Genomic DNA, 25,607 nt, shown 5'->3' on the forward strand with positions numbered 1-25,607 from the left:
AATCAATATTTAAGCTAAAGAGCCTTTATTTGCAATTTCATAAGGTGTTGGTTGATATTGTCTCCTTTCTCATCAGGTTATGATCATGCCACTTTCACATGGAGAAAATATTTAGAAGAAACAGGAACTTTAGCTGCTCCACGAAGACTTTTCAACACGGTAAGCTTTTTATTTTGACAATTGAGCCACATACAATGTGTTACTGCATCTGTGGGTTTAATGTGTTTTAAGCTAGTCTCGTGGTCCTTCCCTCATACATCTTTCTCAGGATGATGTAGGCCACGGCTTTATCCCCGGTATGAAGCTAGAGGCAGTGGACCTCATGGAGCCCCGGCTGGTGTGTGTGGCCACTGTTAGGCGCTGTGTCGGCCGGCTTCTCCTCCTCCACTTTGATGGCTGGGAACCTGAGTTTGATCAGTGGGTAGACTGTCAGTCCCCTGAAATTTATCCCGTGGGCTGGTGTGAAATCACTGGCTACCAGCTGCAGCCACCCATTGGCCCAGGTAGATTGTCCATTTTCATAGTATTCATACATTTACTCCAAAATTTGGTTCTCATGTTATGCTCTCTGTGTAGAACCACCCCAGGGCCAGGAACGCTCAAACACAAGCAAAAAGGCAAAACCTTTTATGGGAAAAAGGAGTATGTTTTATTTCAATTTATTATTGGTTTCTTCTTTTAATAATAAATATTCAATTTTGAACAAGCAATTAAAGCACATTCCCCTTGATTTGATAGATTTGTATTGTGTTGTCATTCTCTTACCTTTATTCTCCTACTATTCTGTATTTTTCACTTAAGGACGGAGATTTGTAAAGAAAAACACGAGTAAATGCACATCTAAAACCCAGCCCATTAAGCATAATGAGAATCCAGAGACGAATCAACCACAAGAGGCACCAAACACCTCTGTCACAGCCCCCATCTTAAAAATAAAGACTGAACCTGAGGACGAAAGTATGTAGCATTTCTTTGAAATATCATTATATATATACATTTTATATAGTTCTGACATGGCTTCCCTGTCTCTCTAACACAGTTATTGCAGTACAAGTGAAGGTGGAGGAAATGGAAACCCCCATATTGTCCAGTGTACAAAGCAAAGAAAGCGCCAACCCAGAGGCCTTAACAATCTTCAAACAGGAAGACGTCTCTGTTTAACCCACCGCCTGTACTGATAAAACTTATCACTACTTTATTTTATTTTTTAAATAACATTAACACCGGTAGTTAACTGTTAGTGTAAAACAACAGGTATAGCTGGGAGATAATAGTTTATTTTTATACAGTGCACAATTTTTATACAGTTTTTTTTTCACATGACTGAAATCTTACAATCTTGTATTAAATTGACTTGAGTTTTGTTGAGGCATTTTCTGACTTTCATTTTCATTAATTCATTTTACGCAACAGAAATTAAGCTTACAATATAGAATCATTGTATAATATGGTAGATACTGAATTAAAATTAAAATGTATTATTTTCTATCCCTGCTCATAAGGCATTAAACGCAGGTCTGGCAGATGTTTCATAAATGTTACTAACAGTAAATTTATAACACGCGCGCGCACACATGGAAGATCAGATTTTTTAACAAGGATTTTCATGTGTTTTATTGACCAGTGAACTAGCATAGTACATCCCTTGTAAACTAAAACTGCATTAAGCAAGTAAATTTTACACTCTAAACAGCCATAAAATAAACTAGCACCCTTACTGATGTAAACCATTTTTATTGGGTTCGATTTTATTTATCTAAATCAGTAACCACAATGTAAATACAGCAGGATCACACTGACTTCCTTTTCTGCACTGTTTTAGGTTTTGCACTTTTGTGTGGTTTGCCTTTAGCTTTAACCATCTTAATGACTTTTGGAGGACTGATTAGAGCAGATTCAGTCTTTGTGGCCTTAGTTGGTTTGGGGTGCTGAGTAGATGGAGGCTTTTCCCCTGGGCAACTCTTAAAAACATAGACGTCTTTGACCCTTTGACCTCTGAGTTCTGGAGGGTGGCCACAGGTGGCTCTGACTTTCAGATTCACCTGATCAATCCACCTAAAAGCAGAAGGAACAATAGAAGGGCCATATGTATCATATTGAAGTAAAAGAATGAACTGATGTGACAACATCTCAAACTAAATCAGGCTAAAACAAAATTTGTTTGGAGTTTGTTTTAAGAGTTAGAAACAACATGCCAAAGCAAACCACTCTGGCTGGTAAAACCTTTAAACTACCATTGGTTCATGGCAATTGCATTACAGGTAGGTGTACTCTGGGGCTCCACCTTCAGTCTGTTGAGGTCACATGAACATAGTGGAGAGCTGCTTTATAGCAGACATTTAAGTTTTAATTGAAAGCAACACTTACATTTTTTCATGATTAATACTGTAAAGCTGCAATATATTGTATATAATGGCATATAAAATGACATGACTGGGGCGCCGAATTGCAGAGCTTGTGAAAACCTCCACATACGATCTGATATCTTTTTTAACCGCTGTTTTCTCACCACTGTCTTTATGTTTTTGAGAGAAAAGCTTGCAGCACATACACTATATTACCAAAAGTATTGGGACACCCCTCCAAATCATTGAATTCAGGTGTTCCAATCACTTCCATGGCCACAGGTGTATAAAATCAAGCAGCTAGGCATGAAGACGCTTCTACAAACATTTGTGAAAGAATGAGTCGCTCTCAGGAGCTCAGTGAATTCAAGTGAGGTACCGAGATAGTCCATTCGTGAAATTTCCTCACTGAGGACTGCATGCTGAGACGCAGAAGTCGCCAACTTTCTGCAGAGTCAATAGCTACAGACCTCCAAACTTTGTGTGCCCTTCAAATGAGCTCAAGAACAGTGCGTAGAGAGCTTCATGGAATGGGTTTCCATGGCCGAGCAGCTGCATCCAAGCCTTACCAAGTGCAATGCAAAGCGTCGGATGCTGTGGTGTAAAGCACACCGCCACTGGACTCAAGAGCGATGGAGACGTGTTCTCTGGAGTGACCAATCACGCTTCTCTGTCTGGCAATCCGATGGAGTCTGGGTTTGGCGGTTGCCAGGAGAACGGTATTTGCCTGACTGCATTGTGCCACGTGTAAAGTTTGGTGGAGGGGGGATTATGGTGTGGGGTTGTTTTTCAGGGGTTGGGCTTGGTCCCTCAGTTCCAGTGAAAGGAACTCATAATGCTTCAGCCAACTAAGACATTTTGGACAATTTCATGCTCCCAACTTTGTGGGAACAGTTTGGGGATGGCCCCTTTCTGTTCCAACATGACTTCACACCAGTGCACAAAGCAAGGTCCATAAAGACATGGGTGAGCAAGTTTGGTGTGGAGGAATTTGACTGGTCTGCACAGAGTCCTGACCTCAACCCTATAGAACCAAACATATGTAAATGTATTTAAATGTCACTTTTGACCACTAAAATGCATCTTTGATCATTAAAGTTGGACTAAAAACAAAGATGGACAAAAAAGATTTAGTGACCCCTTAATTTTGAACAGTAAGTGTATATTTACAAAGCGAAACTCACTTGCGAAGAGGCAGCAGTGGACAATCACAGAACAGTGGATTCTCAGCCAAGTTTATGACCTCGAGTCCTGTGAGTGGACTCAAGTCCGGCAGGTCCTCAAGCTGGTTCCCTTCAAGAAACAGACTCTGCAGACCAGACCCCAGTCCTGCTAGAGAATCTTTAGATACCTTTAAAAGGATAGAGAGATTTGAACTGAGTTTGGCATTCTTGTTTTAGCATTAGAAATGGCTTTGTCCTTACCTTTTCTAAACCCATATGATTAAGGTAAAGATGTTTAAGTGTGGCAGCGATTGACTGAAAGCCCCCTGCTCCAATCCAGCGAATAGGGTTACGGGAGAGATTAAGCTCTGCTAGGCTGCTGGCTTTAGAAAAGGCCTCACTTGGAACCTCTTTCAGTTTGTTGCTTCCTAGATGAAGAGTATCCAAGTCAGGTGCAGGATCAAAGGTCCTAGGAGCAACCGCTGTGATGGCGTTAGAAGTGAGATAGAGGCCCCTCAATTTCTCAGCTCCTGTCAGAAGTCCTGCTTCCAGTTTTGCGATAGCATTGTCCTCCATGTGCAGAGCCAGCAGACCAGGCAACAGCTTGAATGCTCCTTTTGGGAACTGGGTGAAACGATTCTTTTCCAGGTGCAGGTAAGTGAGACGGGGCAACCCCTTAAACGCATCGGGACTCAATGAAGTGAGCTCATTTTCTGAGAGGTAGAGATAGACCAGACTCTTCATACCATTGAAAGCCCCATCTTCTACCTCGTGGATCTTGCAGCGCTGCAAATGAAGGGAAACCACTTCTGCAACGCCTGGGAAACTGTTCGCAGGGACGTAGTGGAAATGGTTGCCCCGCAAGTCCAGCAAGCTTGTGTCTGGTGAAAAACCACGAGGGATCTTGGTGTGGCCTTTGTTTTCACATGACGAGTGGTGGTTCTCAGCCTGCAAAATATGTGGGGCAATGTCGGTGTCAGTGTTATTTTTAGTATCATTTATATACTATTATAGTTGTTGTTAATATTTTGAAATAGATTTTTTTTGTATTTTAGTTTTAGTCAGTTTGTCTCTTTTTTAAGTTTATGCTTGTAATTAGTTTTAACTTGTAGTTTATTTAGTTTTGGTTATTTTAGTACTTAGAGAAATGTTGTCTTGCCAACTAACTTTTATCTCAGTTCATGTTTAATTTATTACATACATACATACATATATATATACATTTTTATAATATAATATATATATATAATAACCCTGAATAATGTTCAAGATAGATATTTTTAAATTAAATTGTATTATTTAAAGGGGTCATCGGATGCAAAATTCACTTTTATATGTGTCTTTGCAGTGTGTGGACACAACCACCCGACAAAGATAAAAATCCATTCAAACCGTTTTCATCTTCTGAATATGCCATATTGCTCATGTTCCGCCCAAGACCGCTGACGGACTGTCCCATATTAGCATATTTCTGCCCTCAGCAAGTTGTACACTGTCCACCAAGGCAGGATTTCACAAGTCACATTTTTTTTACAGTCTATGGTCTACATGCCTGACGGAAGAGAGGGGTGGGGTGAGCAGCAGCTCATTATCATATAAAGAGACAAGCACCTAAATGGATCGCTGTGAACAGAGCTGTTTTTGAGGAGGTATAAAAGGGTTTAAAAGGAGGTAAACGTATGTTACAGACTTTACACGAAGACCCTAAAAAAAAAAATCACTGGAGAAAAAACTTCTGGAAAATATGCATCTGATGAACCCATTAAAAGATCTATTTAAAAAAAAAAATTTTAAGTGCTAATTTAATAAATAGGCCTATTTACACATTGCATTCATGTTGGTTTCATAAATCTTATAAACTGAACTAAACTTGCCTTATCTAATAATAATAATATATTATGCAAAACTACTGGTGGGTGGGTGAGGAGAGACCCCGATATGATTGCAAAACACTTAAGGTGTACAACAGTACATAGTAAAAGTGTTATATAGATGCTTGCTTGCTTCCTTCCTTCCTTCCTATAAAATGTTTCTTTCAAGTATTTTATTCTTTTAATGAGATTGTATCAGCCAGACCTTTTTGATCTTATGCCCCCAAAAAATATTCAGAATTTTAATTCAGAATTTAAAAACATGCTCATCATAAAATAGGTCCAGTAAAGTCATTGTATGAGTGAATTGCATTTAAGTATTTTGAATAAATTAATTGGGAAGAAAAGAGTGTTATGTCACTGACCTAAGGACCTTTTAGTCATTCTGTAATATTTTGCATAACTCCAGTAAGTTTCCACTCACCTCACATTCACAGTTGGCTGGGCATTTGACTTTATCTGGGGGTGGGGTTGTGGGCAGTGTTGGCAGTCTGCTCTGCTCCTCCAGCTCAGCCTTCAACATGGCCTCCTGGCTCTGACAGCGCAAATCAACAGGCTTTACAGCTTCCAAATTCTCATCGGTCAGATGTGAAGGACCTCCACATGTACCACCCAGGCGAACGCGCTCCCGTATTGCCCATTCGCGCAGAGGCCGCATGTAGCAGCTGCAGTAGATGGGGTTGCCTGCCAGATTGATGCGAGTCAGTTTGGGAGAGCCAGGGGCCATTGGCTGCAGGACGCGCAGCTGGTTATGGCTTAGGTCCAGATGAGCGAGACGGGGAGAGAGCAGGATAGCTGCATGTGAAAAATCCTGCAGGGAGTTGTGATCCAGGAGGAGGTGAGTGAGCTTGGGCATAGATACAGACTCCTCTCCAAGGTAGGTCATGGGGTTGTAGCTTAGCTCTAAGCGAGTTACTTCTGGAAGTCTGGAGAGAAGGAAAGAAAAATATGAGTAAAATGAGAGCAAGAAATATATAGATGTATGCGTGTTTGTGTGTGTATGTGCGAAGAATTAAGGCAGTTCTGAAGGCAAAAGGAGGTCCAACCCGCTACTTCATGGCATAGATTCAAGTGCTGGCATAGATAGTGCTGGAAACATTCCTCAGAGATTTTGGTCCTTAATGACATGATAGCATCACACAGTTGCTGCAGATTTATCGGCTGCACATCCATGATGTGAATCTCCCGTTCCACCACTTCCCAAAGGTGCTCTAGTGGATTGAGATCTGGTGACTGTGAAGGCCAGTATAGTGAACTCATTGTCATGTTCAAGAAACCAGTTTCATATGTTTTGAGCTCTGTGACCTGGCGCATTATCCTGCTGGAAGTAGCCATCAGAGGATGGGTACACAGGATGGGACATAAAGATATGGACATGGTCAGCAACAATACTCAGGTAGGCTGTAGCATTTAAACAATGGTCAATGGTACCAAGAGGCCTAAAGTGTGCCAAGAAAACATCCCCCACACCATTACACCACCAGCAGCAGCCTGAACCGCTGATACAAGGCAGGATGGATCCATGCTGTCATGTTGTTTACACCACATTCTGACCCTACCATCTGAATGTAGCAGCAGGAATCGAGACGTTTTTCCAATCTTCTATTGTCCAATTTTGTTTAGCCAGCCGGTCTTCTGCTGTTGTAGCCCATCTGTTTTGATGTGATGCTCTTCTGCAGATCTAAGTTGTAACAAGTGGTTATTTGAGTTACTGTTGCCTTTCCATCAGCGCGAACCAGTCTGGCCATTCTCCTCTGACCTCTGGCATCAACAAGGCATTTTTACTCACTGGATATTTTCTCTTTTTCTGTTCTTTGAACATTCTCTGTAAACTCTAGAGATGGCTCGGCATGAAAATCCCAGTAGATCAACAGTTTCTGAAATACTCAGACCAGCCATCTGGCACCAGCAACCATGTCATAAGTCACATGTCATCTGAATCGGGAATAAAATTTATCCCATTTATTTTTTCTTAATGCGCATTCAAGAACGTATTGTGCACAATTTTTTGGCAAAAGAAATATAAATAATAAAATATTACATTTAAATATGAAAAAACCAATAGACATCCAGACTACACACCTGCACAATTTAAGTGGTTAAGACTTTACAATATAATGGTACAATTTGTTGTTAACATTAGTTATTGCATTAAGAATAATGAAATAACAATAAACAGTCAAAGTTTTTATATTTATTAATCTAGGTCAGTGGTTCTCAAAATTGACTCCAGGATCCCCCATTGTCCACAACACCAAAGGCCTCAGAGCACTAACTCATGCACTAACCAGTGCCGAGCAAACTCAGACACACACTCACTCCTACAGCCAATTTACTGTATGCAATCAACTTGAAATGTTTAAAATGCATAGTCATGTGAAAAAGAAAGTACACCCGTTTGAATTATGGTTTTCCCTATCGGAAGGACATTAAAAAAAAATCATCTGGTCCTTTGCAGATTTTAAAATTAGGCAAATACAACCTCAGATGAACAACAACACATGACATATTACATAATGTCATGGTTTATTCAACAAAAATTAGGCAAAATGGATAAGCCATGTGTGACAAACTGTACACCCTTACTGCTTGCATAGGAATTGAGAGGGTAAGTAGCAGCCAGGCACTGCTAATCAAATGTCATCAGCAAGTGTGATGAGGAGCATTCAGGTGTGTATTAACACAATGCAAAGGACATCAGCAGGGATCTTTGAGAGTTGCTGCCCATCAATGTGAGAAGTGTTACAAAGTCATTTCCAAACAATCTGAAGTCCATCATCATTCTAGAGTGAGGAAGATTATTCACAAGTGGAAAACATTCAAGACAGTTGCCAATCTTCCCAAGAGTGGACATCCCAGCAAATTCACCCCAAGGTCAGACCGTGCAATGCTCAGAGAAATGGTAAAAAACCCAAGAGTTACACCGCAGACTCTACAGGCCTCAGTTAGCAATAGCATGTTAAATGTTTAAGTTCATCACCGTACCAGGAGAAAGCTTCTTCTTCTCTCCAAAAAGAACATGACAGCAGGCTTAGGTTTGCAAAGTTGCATCTGAATAAACCACAAGACTTCTGGAACAATGTCCCTTAGACGGAAAAGACCAAAGTGGAGCTGTTTGGCCATAATGCACATCGCCACGTTTGGCAAAAACCAAACACTGCATATCAGCACAAACACCTCAACTGTCCATCATGCTAATGGAGGGGTAATGATTTTTGCCTTGTTTTGCAGCCACAGGACCTGGGCACCTTGCAGTCATTGAGTCAACCATGAACTCCTCTGTATAACATGGTATTCTAGAGTCAAATATGTGTGAAAATATGTCCATCTGTCTGACAGCTAAAGCTTGGCCGATATTGGACAATGCAGGATAATAATCCCAAGCACACCGGCAAATTTACAACAGAATGGCTAAAAAAGAAAAGAATCAAGGTGTTGCACTGGCCCAATCAAAGTCCAGACTTCAACCCGATTGAAATGCTGTGGCGGGACCTTAAGAGAGCTGTGCATAAACAGATGCCCATAAACCTTAATGAACTGATGCAACATTGTAAAGAAGAGCAGGCCAAAATTCCTCCACAGCGATATGAGAGACTGATAAAGTCATATGAAAAATTATTACTTCCAGTTATTGCTGCTAAAGCTGGTTCAACAAGCAATTAAATCATAGGATGTACTTAGTTTGTCACACATGACTTCTCCGTTTTGGCTTTATTTGTGTTAAATAAATAATGACACCGTGTAATATGTCATGAGTTGTTGTTCATCTGAGGTTGTATTTACCTCATTTTAAGACCTTCTAAAGACCAGGGCCCGTATTCATAAAGAATCTTAATGCAAAGAGTAGCTCCTAGTGACAAAATTCTAAGAAAATTCTTAGAAATGTGGGCGTTTACTCTTAAAATTAACTAAAAAATCCTAGTAAAGAAAAATGTAATTCAGAAAGCATCTTAACCCTTAAAAGAGGTCTTAAGGTCAAATTTGTTAGGAGCACGGACGAGGACTTTTAAGAGGCTTAAGAGTTTCTTTAGCAGCGGAGAAAATGGCAGAAAGACGAAGAGGGAGAAGAAATGTGTTGCAGACAATGGATAACAGTGACTTAATAAGACGCTATAGATTAGATCGTGCAGGGATCATGTTTGTTGCATTAAATCCAACTTTCAAACCACCAATTAAATAGACATGCCAGCAATCAGTGTAATCGGAAAGAGTGGGACAATGTTGTTTATAATTCTAAGCCAATCAAATACCTTATAGGAAATTAACAGCATGGTAAATAATAAAAGGATTTATATACACTGAAAAAAATGATTTGTTGAATTTACTAAAAAAAATGATTGTGAGGGGTCACAATCAATTTATTTGATCTCAATTTAAACAAAAACACATGCAATTCCCATAAAACCAATACATTTTTTTAAATTAAAATCAAAAAACTAAATTTAAATTATTTAAACGAGCACAAATTAATTATGCTTAATTTAATTTTTCAGTGTACATATATATAATGTGTGTGTGTATGTGTGTGTGTGTGTGTGTGTGTGTGTGTGTGTGAGAGAGAAAGGTAAAATAGGACAATTTGCGCTTGTAAATTCAAAGTGAAGGCTTAGAATAGACCCTATACTTAAAAGCACTCCTTTTTTCCCCTTTTTGGACAACCAACCAATCACAGTCTTCAAAAGACTGTGTCATACGTAGCAACGGGGTCAGCCCCGCCTCTTCACTAAGATAAAAGTTTTTGTATTTTCCTTGCTCAGAGTTGCTCTCAGATCGGTCCCGAATAGCTCTTAAGCTAAGACTCCTACGTAAAAGTTTTTAAGCTAAATTAGGAGTTTTCTGAGAGGACTCTTAGAATCTTTATGAATACGGGCCCAGATGATTGCACTTCATTGTTAGTTTATGACACCTAATGCAATATCTATTAAACCCAGAATGTTTCTTGAAGCTCACCGTGTCATTGTCTCAGTGGGAAAGAACTGAAGTTCATTGTTATCCAGGCTCAAACGAGTAAGAGTGAAGAGGCCAGCAAACGCCTCTGTTGCCAGATAATTGAGGGAATTGTGACTGAGACGTAGCCATTTGATGTTCTGCAAACCCTGGAACGCCATGTTAGGCATGTACACCAATTGGTTGTGTGTAAGGGAGAGGAGGTTGAGAAAGCCAAGCTGTGAAAAGGCCCCAGGCTGGATCTCCTCCACTCTATTTCGGTCAATAATCAGCTGCTTCAGTGAGGAAAGCCCATCAAATGACTCCTAGATTGTAAGGGGAGAAAATGATGAGATGAATGCAAAGATTGTACAGGTTACAGCTACAAAGACCAATCCATCAGGTCTTACCTGGTACAGGATCTCAATCTTGTTGTTGGCCAGGTTGAGTAAGACCAGCCGGCCGAGTCTGCGGAAGGCTCCTTCCCGAACTCTTTGGATGTTGCTGTTCTGCAGGGACAGGTGGGTGAGGTAAGGGGTGTGTGTGAACGCCCCTGTAGGAAGCTCCTGCAGGTCATTTCCTCTCAGGTCCAGTTTCACGGTTATCTTGGAGATATACAGAGCATAAAACAATGCAAATCATTTTAAAAGAAATACAGCAAAAATAAGGCACCAGAGATTGCCCAGATTACCTCATCAATGGTAGGTGGAACCTCAGTGAGATTCTTGTTGACACAAGTAACCGTGAGCTGGATGTTGTCACAGATACAGAACTTTGGGCATTTGCCTGACTGCACGGTTTGGATCTTCAAGGCAAACAACATTAGAACCAGCAAGGGAAGGCTATACATCTTTCTGTGTAAAACAAGCAGAGATTTGCGACACCTAAAAGAACCAGTTTTCAGATTACTTTGTAAGAAAAACCGACAGATTAATTACATTTTTTGTTTGGATTTAGATTCGGATTAGTTTGCCAATGCTGCATGATTTAAGGATTTGGTGTGTGCTCTGCTGGTGTGTTTAAATTGGCTGGATTGAAGGCATTAACATGATTTATGGTTGAATGCAGATCCTTCACCGCCTCACAACTGAATGCAAAAACAAGCACTCCAGTAGCAAACTCCAATGTCAAATCTGAAAGTACATTCTGCCATAATAGCTCGGTCTATGATTTTGAGTCAAAGTATGCACACAAGTGTTTTCTAGCAGAAACAGATTTTAAAACCTTCTTAAATTATTCCTTTGAGATTTAAAACAAAAAAACAAGTAACACAATAAAGACACACTGGGATACAGTAAAACAAGAGTCAGCTATAGAGAACCAAAATGATGAACTGTGTATTTGCTTAAAACTCTATTTATTTGATTAGAAATCTGATCATTTATAGATCAGAATTGTCGTCCAAAACAATCTGACATTATGCATCACATTTTTGGTTCTTCATGAATGGTTCTGTTTTATAATTGTAGTGTTTATATACACTTAGTTGAAAAGCTTTTAATAAACCGTTAAAAGACAGGTTTTCCGTGTGACAACTTACCCCGCTGTGTGAATATCTGCCTCGCTATCAGGCATTCATTTGACAATTTGAAGAGAAATGTGTCTGCCGTTAGTCTCAGCAAATTGAAGTCATTTCTATTTTAAAATGCACAATAATAAATTTTTTCAAGAATAAAACATACAACTTACTCGTAAAAAGCAATAAAAAGTCTTCAAATATTCGACACTTTAATGAATTTTTCTCGCGGTCCTCATTCAATAATATCCATCAAATGACAAGTTCTGATAAGCCTCAGGAATCGCTCCGTCATAAAAAATAGCCTATTAATAAAATAACGTTTTGAATAAATGCGGAGAAAATCATTAAAAACCCTTTTAGTTTCTTTACAGAGAAAATGATCAGCACGAGCGAAGCAGTCGAGAAACTGATTTTCCAAACGCGAAATATGCTCGTTGAGTCTCAAGAGACTTCAGACCGCTGCGCACAAAGACGGGCTCTGTTCTCAGTCTCTCATAAATAAACTGCTGGAGGGGAGAAGGTTCCCTGCAAGGGGTTCAACACCTATATTCCTTCCAGAACCAAAATACTGAGAAAATCGCCAGACAGGTTTGCCGAAGTCTTCAAGGCTCAGTGAACTCGGGGCATTTGTGTTACTCAGGCGTTGCGTAAAAGGGCAATGGAGCGGTGTCCAACAGGACTTTATAATCATAAGACATCTGTAACTGCATCATAAATTTGAAAATGGTGAACATTACACTGAAACACAGACAACATGACTTTTCTCCCAAGAAAAAACAAGTTTAATATCAACAAATTGGAATGTATAATAGTCAGTGCATAACAGTTGTAGTATTAAATATACTAAATGTCCAACAATTTTTTGTTACTTCACTTTCACTGCTTTCTTCACTTCTAACCAAAGCCTATTAGGCGTTTATACTTGAATTTGGTTTTAAACAAATCCCACCACCAATATTTCACAATATGGCACATCTAATCAAAGGCATGAGAGAGGGATCATGCTCTCGGCTCCATGTCAATGTGTATTCCTAAATGACAATTGTTCCGAAATGTCACAGCTATAACATAAAAATCATTTAAGGTATACGTTAATTAAGCCCTAATTATAATCCAGTGCCTTTTTCCCTTTATGTATAAAAAAATAGACAGTATTTCTAAAAAGAGACAAAAGTACAACACTCTTATTCAAAGCTACTCCAACTGTATACAGTTCTTCTGTAAGGAAATTCAGTTTGGGTTAGTCACGAGGCACTAGTCATCATTCTTTGCAGTCGTCTGAGGTCTGCATGCCAAAATGTATCCAGAATGGACTAACCAAAGATAAACTAGATCATTAATCTAGAAATTTCAAATGTCATGTATCCTATTCCAGCTTCTTTTTTTTGACCCGTATTAATTTCAGTGGCTCTGTATTGGGGGTGGGGGTTTAAGATTTAAGCAGTGGTCCTTTTCACCAATGTGGTCTTGAGAGCATCTCTGGCACTGGAGCAGGATTCCAAGACTTTGCCATTTCTGAAAAACAAATTTCAAAAGCTTAAAATGCATCAATATAATTATAGTACAGGGGTCTGTTCTTTGTACCTTGCTGAATACATCGGAGATGATTTGACAGATCCCAGATCTTCTAATCGTGATAATTGATCACTGGCTAATTTGGTTCTTCAAACGAATTTGCAGATTTTATTAAAATATTTGGATTAAGTTGTCTAAGATTACTGCGCGTTCTTGTGCTCCCTGAAGAGGGCATATGTATCGATACTCGAAACCACGATCAGCAATGCAGCGATTGGCTGGCGACATCATACAATTAAAAAAGACACCTGGCAAAAAAACGAGTTTCTAAGCTACTTTAGTGATAAATCACAGGACAGCGTTGAGGATGAGTTTCTGCGCTCCTCTCTGTGCACCCAACCTTCAGGTGATGAGCGAGCTACTGTCCTGCATGAGTGTTCCTGTGTCACAATGCATCAGCGCAGTAGCTCAATATAATGATACACATCCGATATTCTAAAATCGCTTTAATGTCCAAACTGGCAAGCCTTGAAACACATGCAATTGACAGTTTACTGAAGACGCAGGTGAAAGTGATCTGGCTTCAGGGCTTGCGCAGTGTCAGACACGACGTGGGTCACAGAAAATAGTGCCATGTTTTCCATATTGATGTTATTGAATGGTGTAAAATCATTTGAAATGTTCAAACTGGGAAGCCTTTAAACACATACAATTGACAAACTGTCGTGAGGAAGCTGTCTGCGTGTGTTGACTCTGTATTTGAGTTCGCCTCCACGCTTCCATGACTGGACGGAGTCACGTGACTACACGTGCGGTATATTTTTAAGGGGAAAGTATTAACAGGATTAAAAACCGAAATAACTGACATGAGAATAGGGGTTCTGAATTTCGGTTTCGATTACTTTTCGATTAATCATCCAGTCCTAGAAAGACTCCAATAAAATGATTAAGTAATTATTCATTCACAAATAAATCTCTCAATCAATTGGCTGCGTCTATAGTATACTACACAAAATATATATATTTTTTTATATTATCATTATTTAAAATTATTATTAGCCCTGGTTCAATATAGAACTCTAGTAATCAAGTAGCAGTGGCCGGGACAGATTTTAAGTATCAACGCCGCTAAAAAGATGCAATCTACAGGATTAGATTGCATCTTTTAAGCAGCGTTGATACATAAAATTACATGATACAAGCCTGCTACAGAGCAGGTTTAAGACCTGTTGCTATGACAGCAAGTCCAGGATGAGCGTCGAAGAACCAAACAGACCAAGATCATGCCAAATCGTCAACAATCAAATCCAGCTAACCCAGTTAGTGACGTACAAAGAACGGACCCCGGGTGGTCAGAAAAATGCAACAAAACTAGACATACATAATATTTTGAACACAAACTAACCGTGACAGAAATGCTTCAAGAATGCGAGCCTGATCCACTGGAAAAAACTCCTGAGCAGCTGCGTGCTCCAAAGTGAGCAAGTGTCCAGGCAGTACAGACACCTTCTTTATCTTTTTATCTTCACTCTGTAAAAAAATCAGCAGTAATTAACAACACTGACAAAATAGGGAGAAATGCAAGTAATACTGAATTGAACATCACGTCAGAGTGTGTGGTACCTTTAGAAGTCCCAGGTTCACTATCAGCGAAGAGATAAGACTATAAGATTGAGAGTGGGAGTTGGAAAAGACTTTCCTCAACAGGGCATCTGGGCAACAAGATGAACGGCTGATTTGAATAACAATGGCATTCAACATTTTCAGTAACAAGTGCTCAACCTCATGTTGTTCCAAACCTGTTCTCTACAATTTATGTCAATGGACACCAAAACTGTTTGGTTACCAACATTCTTCAAAATATCTTGTTTTGTGCACCACAAAAGAAAAGAACTGGAATTACATGAGGATGAGTAAAATGACAGAATTTTCATTTTTGGGTAAACTATCCAATTAAATGCAAGTACGCTGCTCATACCAGTGCTCTCGAAAACAGCTTGCTTTACTTCCGGTTCATCTTCATATACTGAGGAGATCTTGAGAAAAACTTCCGACACCTTACTAGCATCTGAAACATCAACCTAAAAAAAGAAAAAATATTTCAGGGGGTTGGAGAACAAGTTAAACTGTCCTGATGTAGAGCTGGACCTTACAATTCAACACCATACCTGCTCAACAAGCTGGATCCTTTTGGCTCCAAGGGACATCAGTTTCTCAGCCGATGGGGAGATGAGGAAGGATGCAAGTTCAGAATTGCAGTGAGGCTCCTCCTGTGGAGAAAAATAAGTGGTTTGCCAATGTAAAATAGAAAAGCAGCTATTGGCAGACATCAGGTTGAGTGGTTCATTCAGGCTTGCAGATGTTTGCTAGGATCACCTTTTCTTCAATGATATCTTTTGTTCCATTGACACCATTGAATCCATTTTCCTCTGCTTCACCTTCTTCCTCCTCCTCCTCCTCCTCATCATCATCATCATCCTCCTCCTCATCATCCTCCTCATCATCAGGCTCTCCTTCATCATCACTGCATTGAATCACATCTTTCATTACTCTCAGTGTGAAAATATTTCAAATATAGGAAAACGGATTTGCCTTCAATTTAGTTGCACATATAAAACAATAGGGGTGGGAATCTTAAGGCACTAAACGATTCGATCCGATTCTTAACATACATTTTTGGTAACTAATTATCCTGCTGTGCAAATACATGAACTTTCCTTTTTAACCAAAATTGGAGCTAATATGCGTTTTGTTTTTAGTTAGAATATCTGTTTGACAGTATTGCCATATTAAAATGATTATGAAGATTTCTTTCAATACTTTTATTTTAATAACAAAGTTATATTCAAGATTAACAAGCTCTAATGAAACATAGTAGGCCATACAATTGCAAAGAACAATCATAAGAATAAACAATTCTCAATTTACAACTAAGTGTGACAATTTTTCAGTTTCTTTAGAAAATTTTAACAAAAAATGTCTTTAAAACAAAACAAAAAAGTTTACTTTGGTTAGAGCCACAAAGAAATCTTTAAAACATAGGCTAATGCAGAAAAAAAAAAACTTTAGCGCTAGCTGAGAAGCCAAATTCAGATTGTCCGCATAACATCTCACATGAGAAAACCTGCCGAGCTGCAACAGTCATGTTAGAGACATTTAACGAATCACAAAAAGTCTTTGTTCAGAATTTTCCATCCGTTTGAAACATTGTGCAGTAGTTCAGCAATATTCGATAAGTCATTCCAAAAATTATGCAACGGATGTTGGTAGGTTTATGTCCCGGCCACCGCATCGGAGACATAGGAGTGTTATTAAGCATTAATGGCATGGAAAGCGCCGTATAGCCTACTTGAGCACCACTTCGTTATTTTGGCTCAGAATTTCGTTTGTTGGAAATATGAACTTAATTTAGAAATGCTTTTGAAATTAAAAACTTTGCATTTAATAGGCAAAATACATTTTTGAAATGGGGAGGCAGCCGCAGCGAGTGCAGACACAGAGCGGCCAGAGAAACGGAGGAGCGACTGCTGTAAAGCGTTTGTGCAAAACCGCGGAAAAACTGCATAAACATGCGGGTGTTGAACCCTCTCACCGGGAAAAGTGTCCCCACGGGTGCGACGCCCCTGAGCAGGTCATAGTTTGTCCATTTTATCTTAAACGATGCCAATTTACCAGCATACAAACGTTCGCCTATCAACGGGTTTTTCTGTTTGGCCGGTGATCGCGCGCGCACAGTGGTGAAGTGGCCGTTTGAATTGAACACAGAATCGATTCTGAATCGTTGGATAACGATTCACGATGCATCAACCTTTTCTCCCACCCCTATAAAACAAGCTACATTTTTAACAAAGACCCAGATAAATACCTGAGCGAGCCCAGCAGCTCTTCCATGTTCATGCTCTCCATTGCTTCCCTGAGAGCCTCACAGCCGTCCTCTCCAAAGCAGTTTCCTAAACAAGCACCCAGACAAGATCAAATTACCACAGAATAACTGATTTTGACACCAAAATTAATTTAACAGAAAAGAGAAACTATTTCAACTATGCAAGATCTGTTATTAAGGGGGCTTTCACACTGGCAGTTAAGCTCAAAACAGAGCATGTTTGCATAAAAAAAAATAGGTTATCTGAAAGCAGTCATGCGGACCACGGTACCGAACCAGAGACTACCTGTAGGAGGTGGTCTGAGTTTATTTATGGATGATTTGAATAGGGACGGATACAACATGCAAAGAAAAAACTGAAAACAGCAGCCATCAAATGCAAGTATCAGTGTTTGTAGCGAGAGCACATCTGTGGTGTGATTTGATTGAATGTGAAAACAACACAAACTATGGTGCAGACTTGTTCATGAAATAACATGTACATGCATACATCAACAGCAAACATGGCCAGTGTGAAAGTGCCCTAAATGTCCTACTGTTAGTGTTTTTTCTCGGTTTCATATTAATTAAAGGGGTCATATCATACTATGAAAACATACTTTCAGCAAAAAACCTTCCTAGTCCAGAAAGTTAATATATTGGCACCTGTATCTAAAGCAGTGGTTCCCAACGAAAGGGCTGCAGCATGTCTTAAAAAGTATTTCAATGGAAAGCATTTAAATTAAAGTATTAAAAAAAAAGTCTAGATTATTTTTGCAGCACGTTTCAGTATAGTTCGTTTTTTTTAACGTGCCAGTAGGCATTGCAGGCTTTGAAAAAAAGATTTGTTAATATGGGGCAGTAATAGTGGACTGCAAAAAACACCTGCTCAATTTTTGTTGATGTCTCAAAAGTACATTATTTTAATTATTTAATGATTTGATTATAAATTATGTAAATATGATACACAGGGTTCCCACACCTTGGTTAACTTCAAATTCAAGGACTTAATGTGGGGACATTTCAAGTGAGAGAAAGGTTACATTGTGTTACTTTGTAAGATACACTGTTACAGTTTTCATGTGTCAAACACAACTATGCAAAAAAGCTTTTTTTGGCATTTATTTTTGGCTATGACAGATCTGATATTCTATTTGTCGCATTTCTGTTTTGCATAAAACTGAAGAATATTCGGTACATCCTATACTGTATTCAAAAATGATCTGATGAACTTTTGAATGGATTTTATTGAAAAGAGCTTGGGCTCATGTAACCAGAAGTTAAGATATATGATTATCCTTTTAAGTTTTTCTTGCCTCATGGATTATAACTATGTTTATAACAAATGTTTTATGTTTATTGAACACAATATACAGTCATTGAACATATTTGGACTCGGTGTAAGCACTGAAAATGTTGAGGTACCATCGTAGTAGTTTCGTGCACGCGTGAATGTCATGGCAACGTACAACACAAAGTACCTCACGTGAGAAACACTTAAAGTAAAGCGTAAATGCATGGAACTAACGTAAATCAAGCAAGCTAGTATGCAGGCCACAAAGTGTTGGCAAAATAACACATTAGTGGACCGGAGGGAATAATATGGATTTTATTCCAGAAAATGTCTTGCACAAAATAAATTCAAGCACTTTCAAGGACCTGTATCAATCTATGTTTATTTTCAAACACTTTTCAGGGCCTTGAAAAAAAAAAAATTCTGATTCAAAAACTTTAAAGGACCCATGGGAACCCTGGATATACAATATAAAATAATATACATTTAAAAATACATATTATATAATTATAAAATTATATAATTATAAAATTATAATACTGGTTTTGAGTGAAGCCTATTTATGTAATAATAAAATACGGTGACAGCAAAAAAAATACTTTACCATTGAGATCCAGTTTCTCCAGATCAGCTTTGCCCTGAACAGCCTTTGCAACTACCAAAGATGCAGCTTCGCAAATCTCTCCAAATGACAAATTCAGCTCCTACACAAGAGATTTTTTAGAATGTCTATTATAAAAAACACTAAGACGTTGAGTCACTGAAAGGAAGTGTTTGTGTGTGTTTTAGTCAGATTTAATGTTGGTATTAAGTATTAACTAACCCTGAGGAATGGCAGTCCCCCTCTAAGGGCCCCTGCTATAGCAATTGCACCTTCTGAGCGTACCAGGCAGTCCCCAAAATTGATGACCTTAAGACACTGGAGGTGACTAATGGTCTGAAATTGGAAGAAATCACACACAGCAAATAATGAACACCTGTTCTATCCATATAAACATTTTGTGACATGATGCAGTCAGATTGAACAACACACCTCCGCCATGGCAATCGATCCTCTCTTTGTAAAAGTGTTGTCATTGAGGTTGAGGACCTGGAGGTTTGGGTTGTGCTTCATGGCAGCGGCTAAAGCTGTGATACCAAGATGGTTGATTCCATTCTGTGGCATATGGACCTCCTCAAGACTGCCTAATAACTGTGAAAAACAGAACAAATGTAGAACAAGTGTCAAACAAAAGAGGAACATAAAATACTTTTATTTTATTACACTGGGTAATATTTTTAGCTGAACTTTCACCAGCCATTACTCCAGTCTTCAGTGAAACATGATCCTTCAGAAATGATTGTAATATGTTGATTTGGTGCTCAAGAAACATTTCTTATCAATGCTAAAAACAGTTGTGCTTCTTAATATTTTGGTGAAAAAGATTTGTTGATGAATAGAAAGAATAGCATCTATAAAAAGCTTTTGTAACAATGTAAGTTTTTACTGTCAGTTCTGATCCATTTAATGCATCCTTGCAGAATAAAACTAATTTCTTTAAAATAAAAATATTACTGACCACAAACCATATATATATATATATATATATATATATATATATATATATATATATATATATATATATATATATATATATATATATATATTTATTTATTTTTTTATACCAAGCAGCAACCTCCCCCAGTTTCTCTTGAAGCCAATAAGGAAGTGCCTTAAACTGGAATTCATCAACTGGCCGCTAGAAGGGAGCAGAATCTCTGAGCCCCATGTTAAAATGCCCAACTTTACAGCAGAAAAAAAACATGTTTACAGCCTGGTACAAATTGTGGTTTTGGTCTATATATCTAATTTTGCCCTTCATGACAACTGTGAGGGGGGTGAATTTCTTTTAGAACTCATTCGTTTACATGATTATATAAAGCCTTAAAGTTTGGCATAATTAAGGGCGTGGCCACTTTGAGTGACAGGTGGATAGCCGTTTGTCTGCTGTCTGTTAGTCATCACGTCACCTCAGCTCCACCCACTTCCCGCCTTTTCGCCCATTTTCTGTTATCTGGGAGTGACGCACGTGCTGCCAAGATGGAAACGGCCAGCTCGACCCTACTTTACGCTTCATAACTGCTCTTCAGAATCCTTTGGGTGACGTCACGGACACTATGTCCATATTTTTTTTACAGTTTAAGATTTATACACATATACAAGGATTGTGAACACTGGGAAAATAGGTAATCTCTCTTTATTAATAAGGTTGGACCACCATTTGCCTTTAAAACAGCTTTCAACCAGTTTTCTGAATAATACAACCTTTGAATAGTTTCCAATCGAATGTTGTATGTTTCGTCTAGCAGAACTTCTTCCATTTGCTTCAGAGAGGTTGGAGGAGGTATTTTGCTTCTCACTCATCTCTCCAAAACTGCCCATATGATATTTAAAGGGTTAGTTCACCCAAAAATCTAAATAATGTTATTTATTACTCACCCTCATGCCGTTCCACACCCGTAAAACATTTGTTAATCTTCGGAACACAAATTAACATATTTTTGTTGAAATCAGATGGCTCAGTGAGGCCTGCATAGCCAGCAATGAAACTCTCAAGATTATTTTAATTTACCATTAATTTACTGAAAACATATTTAAATCAGTTCATGTGAGTACAGTGGTTCAATATTAATATTATAAAGCGACGAGAATATTTTTGGTGCACCAAAAAAACAAAAATAACGACTTATATAGTGATGGCCGATTTCAAAACACTGCTTCATGAAGCTTCAGAGCGTTATGAATCAGTGTATCGAATCATGATTCAGATCGCGTGTCAAACTGCTGAAATCACGTGAATCGCTGATTCGTTACGCTGATTCATAATGCTCCGAAGCTTCATGAAGCAGTGTTTTGAAATCACCCATCACTATACAAGTCGTTATTTCGTTTTTTTTGGCGCACCAAAAATATTCTCGTAGCTTTATAATATTAATATTGAACCACATATCTTTATTTGTGTTCCGAAGATTAACGAAGGTCTTACGGGTGTGGAATGGCATGAGGGTGAGTAATAAATTACATTATTTTAATTTTTGAGTGAACAAACTCTTTAAGTCAGGTGACTGAGCTGGCCAGGGCAGACGGAGTTCATTCTGGTGCTCCTTAAACCAAGACTAAACTGTTCTGGCAGTGCGTGTATGGGTGCACGATCATCTTGAAAAATGCATTATTGTTTGGAAACAACAATTGGACCATAGGATGCACCTGATCACCAAATACTCGCTGGCAGTAACTTGACCATGTAGATTAATGATGGGGCCAGCCGAATACCAAGATATGGCTGCCCAAGTCATCACAGAACCACCAGCCCGAGTTGTACACTTCCTTGAGGGTTCTCTATACATAAACTCGGCCTTCTGTTGGGAATAATGTTAATGATGATTCGGCAGTCATTTCCAGTCTTCTGCTGTCCAGGTTTTATGATCATGACACCAACTTTTTTATTTTAGCATTGAGGTCTGTGATAAAAGGTTTAACAATTGCAGCTCTTCCATGGATGTTGGCCTAGTGAAGTTCTCTGCGGACGGTTTTTATGGAAACAGGGTCATAAGGTGGATATTGAGTTGTGTGGTCTCGTTTGCTGCAGTAGTTCTGTATTGCTTGGAAATCCTTCTTAGTTTTCGACGGTCCCTATCATTCTTTGCTGATGAATTCTTGCCATGCTTTGTATACACAATCCTAACTATGGATACAGTTTTTGTTCATTTTCGGAACACAAATGAAGATCTTTTTGATCGGAGCGCTTTCTGTCCCCCCCATTGACAACTACACAACTGACACTTTGGCGCCTCAAAAAGTTCATAAAGAGATTGTAAAACGAATCAATTAATCAAATAGTTAAATTTGTTCATCATATATTTCACATATAATCATTGATCAGGGAACATAAACAGAAGCTCAACTGAACCTGCTTGGCACACAAGAACAAACCTCTAGTGGAAGCACAAACATGCTGTGTAACATGAGAATGAGCCTCATTGTTTCTTGTGAAAGCTCAAACGTGTTGCGTTACACATGAAAATTAACATCATTGGTTCTTGCACGTCAGACGAACATGCTTGAGCTTCCATCGGTTTACCACAACTGATCATGTGTGTTTGATGAATGTTTATATGTGAACAAAAACCTTAAATTCAATCTGAGGGTGATTGAACATGAGGGTGAGTAATTATTCCATTTTTGGGTGAACTAATCCTTTAAGGTTACAGATGCTCCTGCTAAACGGGTTAACCCTCTGAACACGGCGAACGCGCCTGTGCCTTCTGTTGGATTTTTCCTCATGACAGCGTGTTAGTGTTGGTGTGACGGGTCTAAATTTCACACCGGATTGCACATAATTCTACTAATTCCCGCTGATTTCGCGCTCACATCTGAAGCACACACTTATACCATAATAAAGCCGCCTCTGACATACATGTGCAAAAATGTGTTCCTTTTTCCAGCTTATTAATGGTCAAATACACTAAAAAAATAAATAATGTCACAATGCCCATCTTGGTGAGTATTAACGTAAATACAGTCGTTAATAGTTCAGGAAGTATGTGTAACAGGAACAATATTTTGGATCCATGCGTGCGTCAGGTCTTAAAGGGACAGCAGCCGTGCCACTCTCTATGTTGTTTATGTTATTCAAACTACAAAAAGACAAACGATCACTAACAGCCCTTGACCGATTAACTTGTGTAACTATAATGAATGAATCTGTATTTAATTTTTTACAATGAAGATTATCCAAAGTTTAAAAAATGTGATTACTTTGTTTTTTATTCAGTTTCTTACCTGAATCCTACAGTTAGACTTACATGAAAAAATAAAGCAGTCTGTTTAATTTGTATCTTTCTATTATATTTATTTGTGCTATTGTTAGTAATTTATTTATTTGTTCTTATATTATTACTGTTTACTTGTCTTTTTAAATTCAATTTAACATTTAAAATCAAGCTTACTGTTTGTAAGCTATTGCAACAAAATGACCCCATTGTAAAAAATACATTGAGATAATTGTAATGGTAGTTGATCAATGTTTATATATGAAACAAAAAGCTTCAAAAGCTTTATCACATAAAGTGATCTCTTCAGAACAAATGTTTGATTGCCTAGACTATCAATAGATGGACAACAAAAATATATATATAAAAATATCCATTTCACAGTATATGCAGTGTTTTTTTCCCCAGTGGTATCGAAAATCGATGGATGCATCTATGCATGTATATGTGCATAAATTATATATATATATATAAAAATTAAACATTGTCTCAATACCTTAAATGCTTTGGCAAGTGCAGTGGCACCATTATTCTCCAGGCGATTACGTCCAGCTATGAAGACTTTTAACTTCAGGGGGGAGCCAGCTGCACTAGATTGCTTATAGCATTCTGTCAATGCAGAAGCAAGGACCTTTAAAAAAATAAATAAAATAAAATCACACAAACATCAATAATAAAATCATAGTCCCTCTGTTTCACGAGCTTAAAAAAGATGACATTAAAAACATCTCACTAACATAAACAAAAGATGACAGGTTTGTCTTTAAAGAGTTGCATCAGAGTTGATCTCAACCTAAACTTACCATACCCCCTCCAATGCCCATGCCACAATTATTAAGCCTGAGCTCACGTAAGGTGTAGCACACAGGGCTCTTCAGAAGACTTTCAATTCCCTTTACACCATCAGGGCCGAAGGCATTGTCGCTCAAGTCCAGCTGAGTCAGTCTGGCCCCTGATGTCATCAAAGCATTGCCCAATGATTTCTAAAGAATTTGAAATCAAATGTTGAAAATAAAACATCTTTTTACTCACAGCAAATACATATAACTGAACTTTTTGAGCTGGATATTTTCTTACCAGAGCAGCTGGAATTTCAGAGCGAAGGCGACCCGTGAACATGTCACTCCAATGACATTGCTTTACAAAAAAGGAGGGGGAAAAAAACAAATTATATACAGCAAATAGCACATTAGCATCAAAAATATATAAAGTGAAAAGTACCTCCAATTCACTTTTAGCTTCAAGAGCCTTGGAAATGGCCTGTGCTGCTTCAACCCCCAATGTGTTTCCCTCTAATCTGAGAGACTGCAGACCCTGACACTGTTCAATCTCCTGCACCATCTCTTTCACTGCAACATCACAGAAAAGGAGGGAAAATTATGAGAGATTTTAATGATGCACTGAGACATGGCAAATGTAAACATTTGGTAACAGAGAGGTTTACTTACCCGACTCAGCATTGTCCAACTTGAGCCCTCGTCCCTTATAACTTAATTCTACTCCTCCAACATGAGTCTTGGCCAGAGCCTCTGTAATCTGAGCAATATCTCCAGTGGCCATTGTGTTCCCGTATGTACTAGTAAAGTTTTTAAAACATGAACTAGTATCACAATCATAGTACCAACAGACACTAAACTTCAAACAACTGTTTTATCTCGCAAGCATATTAATTTACTCATACATATTATATAATTACATCCACTTTTTAACTCTGTAAGACTGTAACATTAGCTCAATATGCTAGCCTGTCACTATACATATATATACAGAAAATGTAAATTTTTAAATGGGCTGTTGCACCTTGCATCTCGATAAACACAAAAAGATCATGATGAGTTTACGTTGTCCCACACAGTTAACTAGCTAATGTCATTGCATCATTGGTACAACGGCTGATACACACCGCTCAGGCTAGCTCGGAGAATTAGCAATTAGCACCCATTACCTAAAACTAGCCATTCAAGCTCAGCAACATTAGTTATAAAATGTAATCACATTGAATATTTATAACTAAGAATATTTACCTTACACCTGGACTCAGTTATTGATGAAGGAGAGCAGATAACTAGCCTGACTAGAGAAAAAACATCACAACAGGAGGCACATGGAGGCGGCAGTTCTTTGAAAATGCCGGTGTCACGTTCTTTCATAATAAAAGCTCTAACAGTTTGTTATGATTTTTTGGACTGTTTATGACATTACTGCTTGCACTGAATACACCATTATTTATATAATAAAAATTATTATGTTTTTTTTAACAAATGTTTTCAATTAGTGAATTTAACACAAACACCGATTAA

General features: G+C 38.4%; 3 protein-coding genes across 6 annotated transcripts in view; 1 reads left to right on the top strand and 2 right to left on the bottom strand.

Moving 5' to 3' along the window:
- Positions 1-1,729, top strand: part of l3mbtl2 (L3MBTL histone methyl-lysine binding protein 2) — a 15,432-nt gene extending 13,703 nt beyond the window's left edge. For both annotated transcript variants that reach the window (XM_079801581.1, XM_079801582.1), the window contains exons 14-18: positions 77-159; positions 269-503; positions 577-642; positions 802-957; positions 1,040-1,729. In XM_079801581.1, the coding sequence (XP_079657707.1) occupies positions 77-159; positions 269-503; positions 577-642; positions 802-957; positions 1,040-1,161 (662 nt within the window). In that variant the 3' untranslated portion in view covers positions 1,162-1,729. The remainder of the gene's footprint in view (positions 1-76; positions 160-268; positions 504-576; positions 643-801; positions 958-1,039) is intronic.
- On the bottom strand, positions 1,257-12,594 carry chadlb (chondroadherin-like b). 3 transcript variants are annotated; one of them, XM_079801585.1, is made up of 9 exons: positions 11,995-12,484; positions 11,846-11,869; positions 10,997-11,159; positions 10,716-10,910; positions 10,330-10,631; positions 5,804-6,305; positions 3,770-4,456; positions 3,530-3,696; positions 1,257-2,055 (listed from the first exon to the last, which is right to left on the bottom strand). In XM_079801585.1, exons 3-9 carry the CDS (start codon positions 11,153-11,155, stop codon positions 1,791-1,793), a joined length of 2,277 nt encoding a protein of 758 aa, XP_079657711.1. In that variant the 5' UTR covers positions 11,156-11,159; positions 11,846-11,869; positions 11,995-12,484; the 3' UTR covers positions 1,257-1,790. The 3 variants fall into 3 exon arrangements, with proteins under 3 accessions (XP_079657711.1, XP_079657709.1, XP_079657710.1); XM_079801583.1 differs by having other exon boundaries at positions 11,846-12,594; XM_079801584.1 differs by lacking the exon at positions 11,846-11,869 and having other exon boundaries at positions 11,995-12,386.
- rangap1b (Ran GTPase activating protein 1b) lies at positions 12,582-25,447 on the bottom strand. Its single transcript, XM_079801586.1, has 16 exons — positions 25,332-25,447; positions 24,756-24,883; positions 24,529-24,656; positions 24,385-24,444; positions 24,111-24,290; positions 23,804-23,938; positions 19,529-19,687; positions 19,319-19,432; positions 19,100-19,199; positions 17,205-17,289; positions 15,716-15,863; positions 15,508-15,609; positions 15,318-15,420; positions 14,963-15,051; positions 14,745-14,869; positions 12,582-13,339 (listed from the first exon to the last, which is right to left on the bottom strand). Exons 2-16 carry the CDS (start codon positions 24,865-24,867, stop codon positions 13,261-13,263), a joined length of 1,719 nt encoding a protein of 572 aa, XP_079657712.1. The 5' UTR covers positions 24,868-24,883; positions 25,332-25,447; the 3' UTR covers positions 12,582-13,260.
- Positions 25,448-25,607: the final 160 nt, after the last annotated feature.

Source organism: Gobio gobio (assembly GCF_949357685.1).
Source record: "Gobio gobio genome assembly, chromosome: 20".
NCBI classification, from domain to species: Eukaryota; Metazoa; Chordata; class Actinopteri; order Cypriniformes; family Gobionidae; genus Gobio; species Gobio gobio.

Coding starts and splice junctions, on each gene's coding strand:
- chadlb (XM_079801583.1), bottom strand. CDS start 11,880: ATGCCTGATAGCGAGGCAGATATTCACACAGCGGG. Junction 11,160..11,845: donor GCAGATATTCACACAGCGGG/GTAAGTTGTCAC, acceptor TGTTTTACACAG/AAAGATGTATAGCCTTCCCT. Junction 10,911..10,996: donor TTCCACCTACCATTGATGAG/GTAATCTGGGCA, acceptor TATATCTCCAAG/ATAACCGTGAAACTGGACCT.
- rangap1b (XM_079801586.1), bottom strand. CDS start 24,867: ATGGCCACTGGAGATATTGCTCAGATTACAGAGGCTCTGGCCAAGACT. Junction 24,657..24,755: donor GTTGGACAATGCTGAGTCGG/GTAAGTAAACCT, acceptor GTGATGTTGCAG/TGAAAGAGATGGTGCAGGAG. Junction 24,291..24,384: donor CTGAAATTCCAGCTGCTCTG/GTAAGAAAATAT, acceptor CAAATTCTTTAG/AAATCATTGGGCAATGCTTT.